Here is a 17,781-nt window from a genome sequence, read left to right on the forward strand (position 1 = left end):
ATGTTCTATATGTTCTGAACTAGGATTCTACAGTTCGCTGGGTATTGAAGCAGAGCAGGGAAGCTATGGCTTCATAATTTTAAGTAGTGAAAAGCTGCATTTCAATGCATCTCTTCATTTAACCTAAATCTCTCCAAAACCCAAGAAGCTCCTCCATTTATGTGATAAATGTTTCGTGCTTCTTTTCATTTCTAATATGCATCAAATTTTCATCTGGTTTTGGTGAAAACAAAAATTAAGTTTGTGAATCACAACAAATGTGTGCAAGTTCAACCTTAAACTAAAAATGAGAACTGTGATTGCTCCCTCTTTCTTTGGTGGGAGATGAATAGGTGTAATAAGTATGTTCTGAACTGTTTTGCTCGAGTAATGATGGTTTTCATGAAGATTGAGACTAGAACATTATCAAATGGATTATGTAACGAGTCATTAAACTCTTTAGGGGTTTTCTAGTATATGACCCCATTTATTTAGCTATATTAGGACTAATTCCTAAAGACATTTTCGTTTAGGCGTTAACTCCCAAAGTCCATTTTCCCGTCAAATAGCCTTTATGTGAGGAGCATGTGAGTCACATGCTCGATCTCGGACCAAAATACCTTCGTCGTAATCCCACAGTTAGAAACATTTTTAGTATGTGACCCTCATTTATTTAGCTATATTAGGACTACACCCCTGACCAAAATACCACTTGGAGCTTCACAACTACCTATTTCTCGAGTATCTTCTTCATCTCAGCCATCAACTTCACAACCTGCAGTACATAAGGTAGATTGTCTAACCTACTTTTAGAGGAAACTAACGTGATGAAGGGTCTTGATCTAATCCCCCCTATTTGAAGTTATAGGAACATCATTCTCAGATTGCCTTTCACCCCCTCCAACGGTCGTAACCCGTCCTCTATAAAATCCAAACCCACGACATGTCATTCACCTTCACTTGGAAATCTTTGGATATCTTGGGAAGCAAGTGTTAGTCGACCAATTCCTACCATGACATATAAAACTCATGTATACAACTCATCATGTTTACAAACCCATCATGTTCTTGGATGGCCTAAACACCTGACCAATAGGTTTAGTTGGTTTCCTCCCAAAGTAGGTTAGACAACCTTCCCTATGTACTGCAGGTTGTGAAGTTGATAGCTGAGAGGAAGAAGATACTTGAGAAATAGGTGTTGTAAAGCTCTAAGTGGTATTTTGGTCTGAGAGTAGCCCTAATATAAGGACCATTATAGAACAAAAAAGGTGTGAAATTTTCTCAAAGAGAAAATCATCTCTCTCTTTCAGACAGCTAAGTGGGGAGAGATGGATTTTAGAGAAAATGCTCACAACGTGTCTATCTAGTCAAAAGAAGAATGATTCTTCTTCTCAACCTTCAATAAGGTCCTAGCTGACATTAAAAAAGGGAGATCAAGTCAACTTGCTCGGGTGTCTCAAGTGGAGGAACGACAATTGGAGCTCTCATCTTTCAGTTTCTAATTCATCTTCAGTTTTTGCATATGATCCCGGTAACTAGTGTTAAAGATAAGATGTTTGAGATTCCGCTTATAACACTAGGTGACACCAAAACCCAACACATTCAATTTAGAAATTCTAAGCGCCACAAGAATTTTTTGAGTTGTACCTTAAAACTTTTCTCTACTGGAACACTCAATTTGGATCCTAAGATAATGTGATGGTAGTCAAATAGAGATATCTCAAGAGGACACTCTATCTATAATTGTGCAACTCATCATTTTTAAGGGTTGGTGTTTCGGAGAAACAAAGAAATTTTCCAGGGTGCGAACTTTTGGGTGGAAACAAATAAAAAATCTGTAATCTTTTGTTTCCTCCAACCACCACCTACCCTTAGGCTGTTTCGCGCGCGGGAATCACGTGTGAATGGAATGTGATTCTTGGAATCACGATCCTGATTATTGAATCGCTCGCGGGAATGTAGGAGAATCCTATTCCTCTAGGAATGGGATTATCCCTAAATGGGGTAATAGCAAACCCATGGAGAGGGGTAAGTTTACGATTCTCATTCTTGGGAATGATTTGTTTTAATATTTCAAAGCTATCCTTAACAAAATATTTTTTAGAACGACTAATATTAAAATCATTCTTCACATAATATCACAACTAAAAAAACAAAAAATCTAGGATTTCAGTCACCACCAGAGCAACTCTTTCTCTCGCTCGAACGTAATTCTCTCTCTAGTTTTTTTTTCTTTCTACCTCGATCTTTGTTCATGCCGATCGATTTTATTACTTTTAAAATAATTTTTTTAGCCGAGACCTTTATTCAGTTAAAAAAAATCTTTAAATACTAATTAAAGTGGTGCATCACGTTACTATTTCGTATCTACAAATTTGAATAGATAATACAGATTAAAATATCAAAAACTCTAAGTGAACCGCCCAAAAGGGAAACCACCCAAACCGCCTGAGAGAGGAACCCATGTTTCTCTCTCCTCACGTGAAGTCACGTGAGGAGAGAGAAACATGGGTTCCTCTCTCAGGCGGTTTGGGCGGTTCCCTTTTGGGCGATTTACCTAGCATTGTTGTTAAAATATATAACAATGTTGCCTTATAATTTATGTAGTTTAAGTAAAAGGATATACTTTCAAAAAAAAAAGTAAAACGATATATAATAGGACTTTTACAAAAATTTACATTTCTATTCCTATACGAATCAAACACCAAGTTAGGAATATGCCAGGAATCGTATTCTTACTCCAGGTCAAACTAAACATGGCCTTAATGTTTTTTTTTTCAATTTCTTCCTCTTCTTCGACCACCCAATCCGGCTACCATCTTCGGCCATCATAACCATCATTTTTCCTCTCTATTTCTAATCACTCTCTCAGATTTCTCACTCTTTTTGTTATTTCTCTCTCGAATTAATCTCTCTTCTCCTCAGATCTTTCTAATGCGGGCATAATCATCAATTTGAGTCTCTCTTAGATAAAGCTGAATGATCACACCAAAACCTTAATTAGGTCTTCTGTCACGTCTAGACGTATTCATGACATTTTCTCCACCGTGGATTGTCCAAGCTGAAAGATCAATCTATTATCGAGGGAGTGAAGTATTGTCTTTGATTGTTAAAGCGCATAATTCTGAGATGAAAAGTGGGTTTCTTATATTTCGGTAATCTACCATCAAATGAATTACTTTGACTGTTGGCCAATTGATTATTCCTATTAAGCTTCCATTTAATTTCCTCCTTCGATTGGGGAAGAAGTATACATACCCATCGAAAAGTTTAGAGAGTGAAAGAGTTAGAAAGAGACAGAGAGGGAGATATTATGAAGATTCATGGTCGTTGATAAATCAAAATATATAAACTAAAACAAGTAACAAAATAGTTTACGTGGTTCGGTTGGAAGATCACGACCTACATTCACGGAGAAAGTCATAAATGATTGTATTTTATTATTTCAACAATTGTGGAAATGTTTGGTTAAAACTCGATGGACTTGATGACTCAATGTAACTTAGTGAATGTGAAATACATTGAGGTCACTTGTATTTGTAGAGTGACTTAGGTATCTTAGTTCCTAGGACTCTTTTTTTTGAGAAGATAAAATAGTATCATTGATGAAAAAAACAAACAATGCAATGGTAGAAGCCTAGATGGTTAACCATCCATTACACATGCAAAAGACAAGAAAAAAGTTACATGAGGCATATAGCCTAGATAAAGCATCCCAATTCGAGATGTATTGACTAAAAGGGGTTGATTTGCTCCATAGTTGATTGGTTGCCCAATAGTGAATTAGGCTCTTATCTTGAATGATGATATTATCCCGTGTAGCTTCTCGGTCACTTTCTATCTCCATAACTATATTATTATGCTCTAACCATATGACCCATATGATTGCCGGAGGGGTACGAAGATGGAGGAAGGATTTCTATCTGTTACTTTCTTTGGTTTCCATTCTATCAAGAAATTGGAGATTGTTTGAGTGCTACTGTTTGTATGATGAGAGGGGATTAAAGCTTGCCAAATCTTAGAAGTGAAGGTGCAATTAAGGAATAAGTGATTAGATTATTCACAATTGGACTTACACAAAGAGCATCTGTTTGGAGTTATAAAGCCTCTTCGAATAATCTTGTCCATGGTTGGAGCAGCTTTATGGATGATAGCCCAGAGGAGAAAAGAGACTTTGAAGGAATACATTTGTTTCAAATCTAACTTGGAAGTGGTTGTTGAGAGGATGCAACTTGATGTTCTAGCTCTAGATACAAAGATTTGATTGAGAAATCATGTGGTTCGAAGGAAGCCACTTACGTGAGTCAATCGAGGAGTGAAGGGAAGATGAAGCTTCAGTTGTAGACTCAAGGAGAGCAGTAAGGGGATCAATCTCTGATGTTCTGATTGGACGAGAAAAATGAAGATTACATGAATCATTGACGAAAGCACCACCCAAATTATCCTCTATAGATGCAAATTCTTCTTGGTAGCTCTCCATAAAGTAGGAAATCTAGCCTTGAAAGACCCTCTGCCCGTCCAGTCATCCAACCAAAAGCTGATTTGACGACCTCTGTTGATCTCTAGTTTGGTTTTCTTCATGATGATAGGGTCAGGGGAGATATTCTTTGTCAAGGGCCAGCATTTTTGGAAGTTATTTGGTCGCTTGGGAACCATGGAGCAGCACCTCCCTTATATTTTTCATCAATAATCTTCCTCCAAAAGCTATGAAGTTTTCGTCCATACCTCCAAACCCATTTGCCAATAAGAACTTTGTTCATTAATGCCAAGTTTTTAATACCCAGACCATCTAATTTCTTGTTGTTGTGGTTGATTTTAGACCAAGCTATCCAGTGATATTTTCTTTTATTTGCAGTTGTTCCCCATAAGGACAAGATAACTAAATAATATTGATTCTAAATCTTCGTACATCTTGGACAGATGATATTTGATAGTCTTGGGATCTCGATCCATCTGGATCTTTATATTGGTATAGTTATTCATGATCACAATTTGAGAATAATGAAGAGTAAGACCAAATCACAATCATCTAGAGCCATAAACAGTGGGGAAGGAGAACAAATAAGACAATATTAGAAGAAATCCTATGGAGGAAGCTTCTTCACATAGATCAGTTAAAAGATGATGATCGAGTTGTCATTCGTCAATCTCAAGGATAAGAATCCGATACTCATTGGATATCTTAAGGCATTCCCGTAAAAATAAAAGAATTTGGGAGAACATTTAGCGGTCTAAAATTCCCATACCATAATAGAAAATATAATACGGTAGGGCATAAGCTTTGTCCCTGCATGTATTATGTTTCTTTAATGTCAATCACTTTTCAACAACAAAAAAAAAAAACTTCTTAATCACTGACATGACCAATGAATACAAAATCAAATTATAATATAATTGAAAAAGATTTAGTGGGTAAGATTTCATTGTCATTCAAGCAAAATAAATCCAAAATTTCATGCGCCATATATATATTTGCAAACGTGTATCATAGTTGAAATGTTAACGATTCTATGGAAAAGATATTTGATGGGAGTTCTTGCATTGGAAATAGAATACATTAATTTTCAAAAAGAAATTAATGGTAGGCAACGATATCCCGGAATATCAGCAAGTTTTAACGAATATAACCGCCATCAACGGCAAAATCTAAAGGAAAGTATTTTCTAATGACAAAAAAAGAGGAAGAAAATTAGATCGGAGGGACCACTTAACCGACAATCCACTTTTTCTATATATATAAGGCCTTAAAGATTGTATATACAAGCCCTATCTATTTCAACTATAATTGGATCTCAAGACCCCATGAATTTAAGAAAAGTATCCCACCACTACCAAAGAGGAAGGCACGGTAATATAATCTTTTTTTTTGGAAAACGACTACGATCTACTACGTCGTGATATTTGCATTTGATATATTATAAATGTCATAAGTTCGATAACCGCCCACTCAAAAACTAACAAGACCGGGCCTATAGCCTAACAAGACAACGGTCTGAAGCCCAACAACATTATTTATACCCTCATAATCTCAATTCAAATAACCAAAGATTCCACCTACTCTGAGATTCGACCTGGGACCTCTAGGGCTTTCTGGAGTTTATGTCAACACCTTGGAACCACTTGGGCTACCAACTGTTGACAAAACGATACTTTTTTTCTTTCTTTTTTTGATGAAAATAGGCCTAGCCTAGCTTTATTGATCATAATTAATCGAAGAAATGTTGGATTTATCTGTCTCTAACTGACTTACAATATATTCAGGAGTTATGGCCAATTCAATTGGCGTCTCATAGTTATTCCCAAACTTTTCATGAGCTAATAAATGTGCTACTTCATTCGCACTTCTAGGGCAGTAAGAAAAACAACAATTTGATATTGTCTGTGACACTTCTTTTATACCCGTTATTAAAGATCGAATCTTCCAAGGTATCTCTTCTTCCAGTCCCGAACATGCTTTAATAACACTCAGAGCATCTCCTTAATGGTACAGTTATATTGATTGAGGTTTTTTGCTATCCGTAGAGCCAATCCAACTGCCTTTGTCTCTGCTTCTATGGCTGAACATGCAAATAAAAAGACACATGTTTTAGGATTCAATATACGCTAGATTCTAGTGCCGAAATTGAGATTCGGAAGCCCAGAACAAATTTTTAAGAAAGTGGCCCACATGCGCTTCGCAATTTTTTTTCTTATACTAGAATGCTCTACACTTTTCTTACACCTAATGTGGGGTTTAAGCATGAAACTTGTAAATTTGTGTTTCATAACTATGCGTTTATGCTCGGACGATCTGATTGAGTGACTCGAAAATTAGTTCAGAATCGGAGCAAGTACTAGTCGGTCCTTTAGTCGAATTCCCGATTCAGTGGTTTCACGAGCAAGTGAGCAACTCTGTCAGTTTTGCGAAGTTAATAACTTGGTTGGTTTTCTTTTTCTTTTAAACAAGAAAAATATAAAAGTTACAGGAAAAAAGAACTAATAAATAATAATTCTTAGAGAAGATGAAGTGAGAAAGTAAAAGTTTTCAGCCTTCTTCTTTCTTTCATTTTGGTGGTGTAGTGGTCCAATCGTTTAATGATGATTATTGTATGACGATGGTGGTGGCGGTTGTGGAGGTAGATGTAGTGATAATGTTTCTGGTTGTGGTAGTAGTGATGGTGTATGTTTGGTAATCGTGACAGTGGGAGTAGTGGTGATCTATATTTAGTAGTCGTGACGGTGGGAGTAGTGGTGGTTGTTTAGTTATTGTGAGAGCCGATGGTGGTAGGGGAGGTTTGATGGTGGTATTGAAAAGAACCGCAAATGACAAAAAGATTAGGTTGAGAAAAATTAAAAGTTAAAAGAAAGTTAAAATTTTAGTTTAAATCGAGTCGATAGTATTTGCGTTACTGAATAGGTAAAATACTTATTTATTTTTTGTTGTCAAGCAACGCCTGAGTTGCGCCAACTAAAACGAGATAAAAAAATATAATGTAAATAAAAAAATGCAATGCAGTGGGCGGGGGTTGAACTTCGCTTGTTTAACCTCCTTTCCAATTCATTCACCAACTAGCTAAAATAAAATAGTTGTTACTTAAATTTTATCTAAGAATAAAAATTCGGAGGTCCCTTTTACTTCCATTTTCGCGTCTTTCTGGGAGGCCCTTTCACCTCGGGGCTCGAAGCGAGGGTTTGCAAGCTTTGGCCTCAGGGTCGGGGCCGACCCTGCTAGATTTGTGACTGCTCTCCCTCCCACCCTCTTTTAGAAACTTTTAGTTAAGGATCCGAGAAAAAAAGATTTCAGTATCGCAATAAGCTTACTATTGAAACCAAATCTACAAAATCTTAAACGTTTACTCCCCTATCCCATTATGTTTGGGTGTTATTCTTTTTAAGCAAGTTCCAAAATATTTGTTCAGTCATTCTAAACAACACCCAATCTACATTCATTTATTATCAACTTTGCCAGCATTTCCAAATCTACCCCTTACTTTTAATAACAATAAAAAAAAATCAATTGGTTCGACACTACTTCTAACATGGTATTTATTGTAACACTCTAAGTTAAATATGTGGAGTTTAAGAAAATATTTTTAGTTAGCAAGCCAAAAATCCCTAATGAGTTGGATCTCATAAAAGGTCAAAAACATTGGGACAAAGGGAGTATGAATTTTGAGATTTACCAAACAAATCATTTTTATTTGACTTTCTATTTTTAGATTCACGACAAATCATTTTTGCGTGACACCGACGTCTAATTGCATTCGGGGTGGGGGGGGGGGGGGGGGGGGGGGGGTGTGGGAGAGGGAGTGCAAGCGGTGTCGTCGCACCGACCCCCCTCTATATAAGGGCCCCTTTCTCAGTGATGTTAAATATGGCATAAATATAACCTACACGTCAACCAACTTAAGAAAGGAGTATGTAGCTCAGTCGGCGTTTAACTTTGATGAGTGCGGAAGAGGTCCTAAGTTCGAGTCTGGTCATTTGACAAGGGTTTTCGAAATTTCTTGAAGGATTTAATGTATCTAAGGGTGCAACAACCCAACATAACTCATATTCTTATGATTTCGAGGTTTTATACATATTCTTATGATTTCGAGGTTTTATACATAACTCATATTCATTACGTTTCTGATTTATTTGCTCTCTTTCTCACTCTTTGGTTCTCTTTAATTCTCTCTTAGCTACTGAAATGCAGGGTTGTATAATTGCAACTTCTTTTATTCGTTATGAGAATACTTCTTTTTATTCATATAATTGCAACTTCCAAAATATTGAGTGAAATTGTATTGTTGGATTTATTTAATTACATCAAATTCACTTTAAATATTCTTACTAATATTATATAATCATTGAATGCATTACACTTTTACTAAGGATAATATTTTCTCAGTTAAACTATTAGCATGTTTATCTTATCTCACATGTAAATATTTTTCGATTCTCACAACAAACGTAAATAACCCTACGCGTTTTACAGTTTAGTTCATGCAACGTAGTCTTTGTTGCGCAGAAAATAAACTTATTCTTACACATATTTACACTTTCACTAAACAATTAATACGTTAGTGACGTATTTATGTATTTGCATGAAGAAAAATCAGAGACTGTAAAAACGGTTACCTATTTTATCTTAAGTTTGGTCTGAAGCCCATTATAACTTTTTATTTTGGGTCCAGGCTCAATTTTGTTTTGTTTTCCCAATTGTACTCTCCTTATAATGTACTTCAATTATTTTTGTTAGTCATAAGTTTTTATATTTTCTTTTAGTTCTTATCGGTTTTTCTATCCTTGGCTTAATGATATCGTTATTATTTACTTTTGCGTTACCAATTTCTGTAAAGGTTGTCGACTGACCCTCCACCCTCCACTCTTAACTCTTCCTTATTCTCTTTCCCTCATTCCTCTTGTTCTTTATTCTTTTCCTTTTTCTATTATCATTTCCACCATCACCACAACACATGCCTCTCCCGTACTTCTTAGCGAAGTTAGCGAGACATGTTTATCATATGTTGTTCCAATTACTTCGTACGACAAAAGAGTTGATATATCTAATTTTTTGTGTTTTGTCACGAAAGTAAATACGAAAAATTTCTTAGCTTGTCAAATTTGAGGGATGTCTAGTGGTAGCAAAATAACCTTTTATTTTATAGTATAATATGATAAAAGTATGAACAAATTGTAATTGAATAAAAAATGTATCATCATCTGTTGCAAACAGTTATACCTTTTGGATAAAAAATTTAGTTATGTCAGTCCTGCCTAGAACGAAATCCTGGTTCCGTCCATGTATATAATAACATGGCAAGAGCAAAATATGATAAAATAAAATAACCAAATATGTAGAAAATTAAAAGCTAATATCGATGACATGTAAATAGGATCTATATATTAATATATACTCCCCATTGTTTTTCTCTATAAATAGTCCAAGTTTGTGTGTTACAACAATGACATAAACACATACCTGTTAATAGCAGACATATAGGTCGCCTTAGGTCTTCCAAATTATTATTATACTAAGCTTTGAGTGAAGTGATATTGCTTCAATGGCTACTCCTACTACTATTACTACCACTACTACTAGTTTCTCTCTTAAGTACTTGATTGTATTAGCAGTTGTTTTCATGAGTTATTTTGAGGTAAGTCTGAGTTTCAACCCCAAACATTTGAATCTATCCACCATTGCAACCCATTGGAACCCTGCCGGAGCCACCTGGTATGGCAGCCCTGACGGAGCAGGAAGCGATGGTAACGTAGTTCCTTCAACACCTAACTCTTGTCTCTTGTTATATACATAATGGGTGTGATGCTCTATATTTTTAAAATTACGAAGTTGGGTTGACAAACTATCCTTAATTTAGACGTATATTCTCAGTGAATCAGTACGTGTAAATTCATTATATTCTTTGGAAACCAATCTAAATACTAGAACCTTAGTAAGACATTAATCTTCTCATGGTGAAGGAGCTAAGTAGCTTTCTAGTCTTTTTCATGAAGTTTTTAGTCAAGTAATTCTAATATTAAAACAGAATTCATTTGACTTGTAAAGTAGTAACTTGAAAATTGTTTGTGATTTTGTTATTTTATTTCTAAATTAAGTATAACTTTAAAAAAGTTATAGCAATGTTTAAATTTTATTTTTTTAGTTAATTAATGTCTTGATTTGGCCAGTGGTAGTGGTTAAAACTTATATTATACTTTAATAATAAATTAATGCAGGAGGAGCATGTGGATATGGAACGACAGTGTCACAATCCCCTTTCTCTTCTCTGGTGACTGGAATTGGACCATCTCTCTACAAGTCTGGTACAGAGTGTGGAGCTTGTTATCAGGTCTGACTCAACCTCAATCCTCAATAATGTTAATTTTAATTCTTTAACTACAATCTTATTGGCCCAACAATGGGGGCCGCCCTTAGCTTGAGAGCTGATGTGGCCGACTCTTAATCGGTCCGGAAGTTTTTATATTCACAAATTCGGACCAATTGGGAACTGGCCGCATCAGCTTTCCCTCACTCCCATATTTGAACCAAATAGCATTTTCAATTCTTTAGTGAAACCAGTTTTTAATCACCCCACAAGTTTGGCGTTGAGTGTTGACTAAAATGTGTTCATATATATAACCAATAAAAAAACAAAAATGGGAAGAGCCACCTATCTCTAAATTTTGTCTGGCATGTCATTAGATCGGGATTCAGCTGGAAGACCCGCCGTGCATTCTATCAAGGTTGATAAAAAATATTATATGTACAAACGTAATGGTTTTATATGTTTTACTAGTCAACCAGGACCATTGGATGTTTGGATTTGTGCGTTCTATCTCCTAGAGATCATCAATAATATCAGATTCGATAGAGTGTCTCTGAAAAATATCAGACTTGATTTGTCTGAATAGTTTGACTGGCTGACTCAGAATAATTTAAGAATATTTGTTTTTGTATGACTGGTGCATCTGACTTATTTGAATAGCTGGTTTTGAAGAATATTGGATCTATTTGATTCAGACATAAGTAAGTCTGAATTAAGAGTCTATTATCTGAAATCACGTGAAATGAATATTATGTCCTTTACCAAAACAAGCCAAACTTAAATGACTCGAGCAAATCTGACTCAAATGATTCAGACAGATTGACTCATATGACTCAGAAGGTTGTCTAATGACTCAGACAGATTCACTTAAATGATTCAGAAAGGTCAGACTTTAAACAACAAAAATGAGAAAACCCCACCTACAATGATATCTAGTCTTTAAACAAAAAAAAAAGGTCTATGCAAGAGCAACTGTCTCTTTCATACTATGGGCCCCTCAGATAATATTCACCTCAACTTATGTGGTCAGCAATATGTCCAACTATATATTTGTAGGTGAAATGTACAAAGCATCCATCATGTTCGAAGAAGCCGGTGACCGTGGTGATCACGGACTATTGCCCGGGTGGGTCTTGCCTAGCCGGATCAGCTCATTTTGATCTTAGTGGAACTGCATTTGGTGCCATGGCTCTCCCGGGTCAAGAAAAAAAATTACGTGATGCGGGTGTTCTACAAATTCGCTATGCTCGGTAGGTCATCATTTTCATTCATAACCCATTAAAAATCATTTCTCTTATATGATTGACGAAGAAGATTATTAGTTCGACATATAATCTTTTTTTTTTGTTTCAGTGTTGCTTGTGACTATTCGGGAAAGACAGTGACATTCCATGTTGATCAAGGTTCAAACTCTAATTACTTCGCGGTTGTTGTCGAATTCCAAGAAGGGGATGGCGATCTTGCTCGGGTTGATCTAAAAGAAACTAGCAAGGGTACCGGTAAATGGCGAGCTATGCGACAATCGTGGGGCGCTGATTGGAAGCTCGATGCTGGAAGAGAATTACATGCCCCCTTTTCGATACGGCTAACGTCTCGGTATTCGGATCAAACCCTAGTTGCCAGAAATGTAATTCCTGTTGGATGGAAACCTGGAGCAACTTATAGATCCATGGTTAACTACTTGTAATATTCTAGACTCCCTGAACTAGTTGTGTTGTGGGCAGAGTATAAGAGACTGAGAAGTACTTGTAGAATTTCCTTTCCTCTATTGTCCTTTGAAGCCCCCTTCTTCCATATTTCAAAACTAGGATTTCATATTGGGCTCAGGGTTAATAATGTCTTTATCAAATGTAAAAGTCAGTTTGTATGTGTGAAATGCAGTTTGTATGTGTGAAGTGCCTAAAGCTTAAAATCTAGGGCTAAATATCTCATATTTTCCTTGGTGTTTGTTTAAATTTCTACTAAAAGAAAACTTTTTTTTTTTGTTGAAAGAAAAGAAAACATTTGTTGATAACAAAACAAGAAACAATTCAAACAATAACCAAAATCAGCTAGATTGAATGATTTCACTTTTAATAACGGTGGATTATGGCTTAAACAACCATCCGATACATAGACTCTAACTAAAGAACTACAAAAATAATGCGCATTTGATCGATAAGGTAACAAGGGCTTGGACTAATTCAAAGTAAACTGTATTCCCTAGAAACCAAGGTATTAATTCCAATAGGCTACCGGAAGTTTCTTGAATGCATCAAGCTTCAAAAGGTTGACTCATCAAGTGTGCTACCTGATCTTGACCTCCATAACGAACTAATTTCACTGTTTCATTATCGGTAAGGTCTCAGAAGAAACAAAACCTTACATCTATATGTTTACTATCTCCATTCATACGAGGGCGGAGCCCGGATTTAAATCTCCACAGGACTAGCCTAAAATTTCCATAAATCAAATTTCTTCGTACGTTAGATATATGATCACAGAAACTAACGAGTAAAGACCACTTTTGGCGCAAAGTGAAATTTTGCATCATTGATCTCCTCATTGTAGATTTCCATGTACCTCTTCAAAAAAAAAAAAAATTTCATGTAAGATACACGAATTAAAAACTCCCGATTTGTCATCTAAGAAATCAAAATACTATCAAGCTAAAGACTAACTCTTGAAACTTTTAACATCATTTAAAATTGAAGTTTCACGAAAGGCAAAAACCACCATCTGAATATTGAACCATTCATGGAGTAGGTTTTTCCACGGCTAGTCTGCCCATATGCAAATGCAGTTCCTTCAAATGTTCCAACACAGAGAAGAAGATGATTAGTCAAACATTATATTCATATTGTTTTTGCTTTTATTTCAAATTAACATTAATTTCCATCAATGACAGTAAGAGATCCAGATCAACCAATAAAAACCCTAATTTATATTTCTGGAGTAAAACTTGAAGTATTAGAAGCTTTAATAAGAATAAAAGATAAGAAGGGATAAACATTTCTTACATATATTAGATAACTGAGCCTTTGGTCCCTTGATTAGTTGGTTTTGTTGCTGTTAAAAAAAAAAACTTTTTTCTTTTGTGCTCTTGCCATGTTATCATATGATGCATAACTGAATTATAGGGCGATTGAATAGTTGAGTTATTGTGTTACACATGATAGTGGTACCACTTCTATTTGAATGTCCTAACTCTTTTAAGAACACTTTTCATCCAAACCACTTGAAGAACGCAAGTTACAACTGTTGTTCCTCTGGTTATCAATCGATAAGTCGATTTCTCTCTGTCTTAGCTTGATTTAGACAGAGTTTCCTTTCTCTAACTTATAGAGAGATAAACTATTAAAGAATAATGATTTATAAATATTTCTTCTTTCGGACTAACCGGGATAGATGTTAATGTAGTCGAGGCGAGAATAAATTCTCTTTCCTTAAGACATTTTACACCCCCGTAACAGTACCAAACGTTAGGGTGTATGCCTTCGGGATACAACGACTTTCCTTTCAGAGTTTTAAGATGGTACTTCTATATTCTGAAAGCGGACGAACCTTTGTAAGTATTATGAGCTCTTGGACTAATGCGGATGATCTTCTAGATGCTTCGGAAATTCAAATTTCACTTGAAACTTCTTTCTTCCTTTTTCTAGATATTCTAGTCTAACCAGAACTTCTAGAAATACTTCCTAATTAGATATTCTAGGCAAACCAGAACTTCTAATTGTTAGAAGGGAAGAGAAGAAGAGAGTGAATTGAATTGATGTTCTAGACGACCTATGATTATCACTTCACTCAAAACTTCTTTCTTCCTTTTCTAGATATTCTAGTCAAACCAGAACCTCTAGAAATACTTCCTAATTAGATATTCTAGACAAACCAGAACTTCTAATTGATAGAAGAGAAGAGAAGAAGAGAAGAGAATGAATTGATGAGAATTGGAATGGTTTTGGGTTGTTTATATAGGAGTTGAATGGGTGCATAGTGTCTGTTGGGTTAAAAGATGTATCCATTCGAAAGGGTGGACTAAACTGGGAAAATAACTGAAATTGGAGTCGGTTCATTCTTGGGACGTTGGATCTAGCTCAAAATCGCGGACAGAACGCCATTCGTTAGATTAAGATGGAGTTGTCCCGAAATGTACCTACCAGATGCCAAAAGCGACGGCTAGATTAAAAGATGGGATTTGTCCCACTCGGTGCCCGACGTGGAGGAGACGCGGATCGTTGGATCTCTCGGATCCAACGAATCTGGTGGCATCCCGACATTGTCCCGAGAGGATCATTGCGTAACCGTCAGATCTGGCGGAATCCCGCGGAAGGAACGCTCACCGTCCAGATCTGAACGCGTCCCTTTCGCTCAAAAGCCCCCCAATCTGACTCGTCCAGTTTGGCGCTTTAGTTCCTAATTTGACCGATCTTCGTCCAAACATTAAACTTGAATTTCTCATTCATCCGGAATCGGATTCGAGTGATTCTTGGCTCTAACTTGAAGAGCTCGACGAGACGAACGCGATGGCGCGTTCAGTTTCTGAGTTTGACGAGTCGGGTCGAGCCAAAATTGGCTCCAATTCCAACAACAACTACCACAAACTCAGCTTTTATGGTTGGTAAAGTCACGGTAGGTTGCTTCTTTGAAGTCCACGAAACTGCATCAGAACTCATCGAAAATACATGTCCTAATTTACTTCTCTATCATCTATGTCTCACACAAAGTTACTATTGGTGAATCTCAACATTGCAGATTTGTCATCACATTTTTTCTTATAAAGGATTGTACTCTCGCTTAAGTATATGATGATTCAACAAATAGTCATCAGTTGACTACGATTAATAAAGTAAAAAAAAAAAAAAAAGACTGAAAGTTCAACAGGTCAACCCGTATCAAGTCAATAAGGAGGTTGAATCTGAAATAAGTCTGAGACTCAAGCCAGAACTGGGGGCTCAAATACAACCAGATCTATCCTGAAATTTAAGAGAAGACAAGAGGAGTCTGCATAAGTGGAGTCGGTACCTCATTTATGAAATATGAGGGGTGGAAGAAGAAGAAGGAAGGGGAAGGAGAAGAAGAAGCAAGGAGGAAGAAGGAACAAAGATTTTTTTTTTTAATTAAGATCGCCGGCCGGAGATGGACGGTCGACGATTTTTGTTGGGCTTGTTAAATTAACCCTCAAAGTGAGGATTGCCTTTAACCAAACTTGGTCATGATGAATTGACCAAATCAAGCCTGCAAAACACATTGTCTTTAAAAATAAAGGACATTGCCTATAAAATTTCTCTTTAAATGTTGTACCCCGAAAACTTTTCTTCTTCCCTAACGTCGAAGGTGATTTGTATTTATTCATATTAATGTACTGGGAAGTTCTAAAAGGACCCTTTCTAAATATTCGAGACACCTCCCTCAAAGCAAATTTGAGAGGAAATTGAAGAAAGGAGGCGCCTTTAGCACTTATAGAGGGTGTCTTTAAAACTCCCTAAGGTATTGATAGGCCTTACATAACTTTTATTTACATAATTAGAAATGCAAATATAGAAAACAAATATTACGGAATATAATTATTTAGAATTCCTAATACATGTAGGAGATCCTCTTAACAAAAAAAAAAATAATACATGTAGGAGATCCAATGATCATTGGATGGACATTCTTTAAGATGGAAAGAGTAATGCTAGAGAATAAGAAAAATTAAGCAAATCTAGATAAAATTCTAAGTAAATTTTCGTAATTCGCTGTTTCGTGATTTAGAATCATCATATGTACGAATTACAAAAATCCACGTAAGATCATAAAAAATCTCTCTACTATTATGTTTGTATAATTTTATGCCCCTCTTCATTAATAAAAACATAAAAAGATTCTAATTTTCATTGGGTTATATGTTAAACAGATGTTTTTAATGCATATTTTAGCCTGGTTAGCTGGGCCATCTAAAATTGACTATTTGTCTATTTTGTGGTCTTAACTAAATGGCCTGTCAATATTCAACGAAAGAAAATAAAAACAAATGGTCTCTCAATAAATTAGACAGATGACAGCCCAACTTTTTTGCAATGTATGACAGCCCAACTTGCCCTAGACAAGACACAAGACTATTGGAACTAAAGCTTGGAGAGGCTTCATCCGGCTGTTCTTACAATTGAAATATGTCTCCATTTCAAATAGGAGGAATGAGGGGTGGACACTGGACAGATTAAGACTTCCCTATTCATTTACAGTTGTTTGAGATGAACACATAAACAGCCATGAAAACAACTCTTAAGTCATAAATACTACAAAAACGAACCTTAGTCGCTATGAAGAACCCACTTTTACTTTATTTCGGTTTATAAATTGCTTAGGGCGACATAACTTTTTGATTTCTTTTGATGTTCATGCACATGTGCCACTAGCTAAGTTAGTCGATATTTTTTCATCAAAAAAAAAAAAAAAAGTTAGTCGATATTTTAAAGGCTGTTTCCATAAATTAAGATACAAGATTGAAAATATTGTATAAATCACGGACTTCTTAAGATTTTGTGTAGTATTATCTCTTACACTACGATTGTGTATCATCTTTTGCAAATTTACTGATAAATTTGTGTGATAATTAATCATGCTAGTGGGGTAGCTGAGAATAATACCGTTGTGTATCATATATATATTTTTTTTCATATTTAGTGATAAATGTGCGAAAATTAATAATGTGTTTGTGGGGTAGATGAGAATAATTTAGAGGTGCGGCCCATGAAGAGGCACAAATCCTAGAAAATATTGGGAAGAAATATTTACCGTATGAGTATATTATTTATATTCACCACGTTTTCAGAAGAAATGCTCCCTAAAGCGGGTCAAGCCCATAAAGAGGCACAAATCCGTGAAAAAATTGAGATATCTCCCGGTGAAGAGATACAGGTAAAGTGGGGATTGAAATGACACTGATATTATTATAGAAATGATGAATATATGAACCACATTCTATTGAAGAATGTCAGAAAAGGTTTGTGATGTGGAAAGAAGCCAATCATTCAAGACTGTGTTCACTTTC

The 17,781-nt window shown here is 35.8% G+C and overlaps 1 protein-coding gene across 1 annotated transcript; it reads left to right on the forward strand.

Annotated features, from left to right (window-relative positions):
- The first annotated feature begins 9,907 nt into the window (after positions 1-9,907).
- Positions 9,908-12,685, forward strand: LOC147536910 (expansin-B18-like). The gene is made up of 4 exons (XM_086642331.1): positions 9,908-10,209; positions 10,681-10,793; positions 11,826-12,019; positions 12,123-12,685. Exons 1-4 carry the CDS (start codon positions 10,008-10,010, stop codon positions 12,454-12,456), a joined length of 843 nt encoding a protein of 280 aa, XP_086498457.1. The 5' UTR covers positions 9,908-10,007; the 3' UTR covers positions 12,457-12,685.
- The last annotated feature ends 5,096 nt before the right edge of the window (positions 12,686-17,781 follow it).

This window comes from Eschscholzia californica, unplaced genomic scaffold (assembly GCF_041429995.1).
Source record: "Eschscholzia californica isolate CP2 unplaced genomic scaffold, dmEscCali1.0.p SCAF_5, whole genome shotgun sequence".
In the NCBI taxonomy this organism is placed as follows: Eukaryota; Viridiplantae; Streptophyta; class Magnoliopsida; order Ranunculales; family Papaveraceae; genus Eschscholzia; species Eschscholzia californica.

Excerpts from the sequence above, each read along its gene's own strand:
- LOC147536910 (XM_086642331.1), top strand. The coding sequence starts at position 10,008 with ATGGCTACTCCTACTACTATTACTACCACTACTACTAGTTTCTCTCTT. Across the intron at positions 10,210-10,680 it reads TGACGGAGCAGGAAGCGATG|GAGGAGCATGTGGATATGGA; the intron begins GTAACGTAGTTC and ends AAATTAATGCAG. Across the intron at positions 10,794-11,825 it reads AGTGTGGAGCTTGTTATCAG|GTGAAATGTACAAAGCATCC; the intron begins GTCTGACTCAAC and ends ATATATTTGTAG.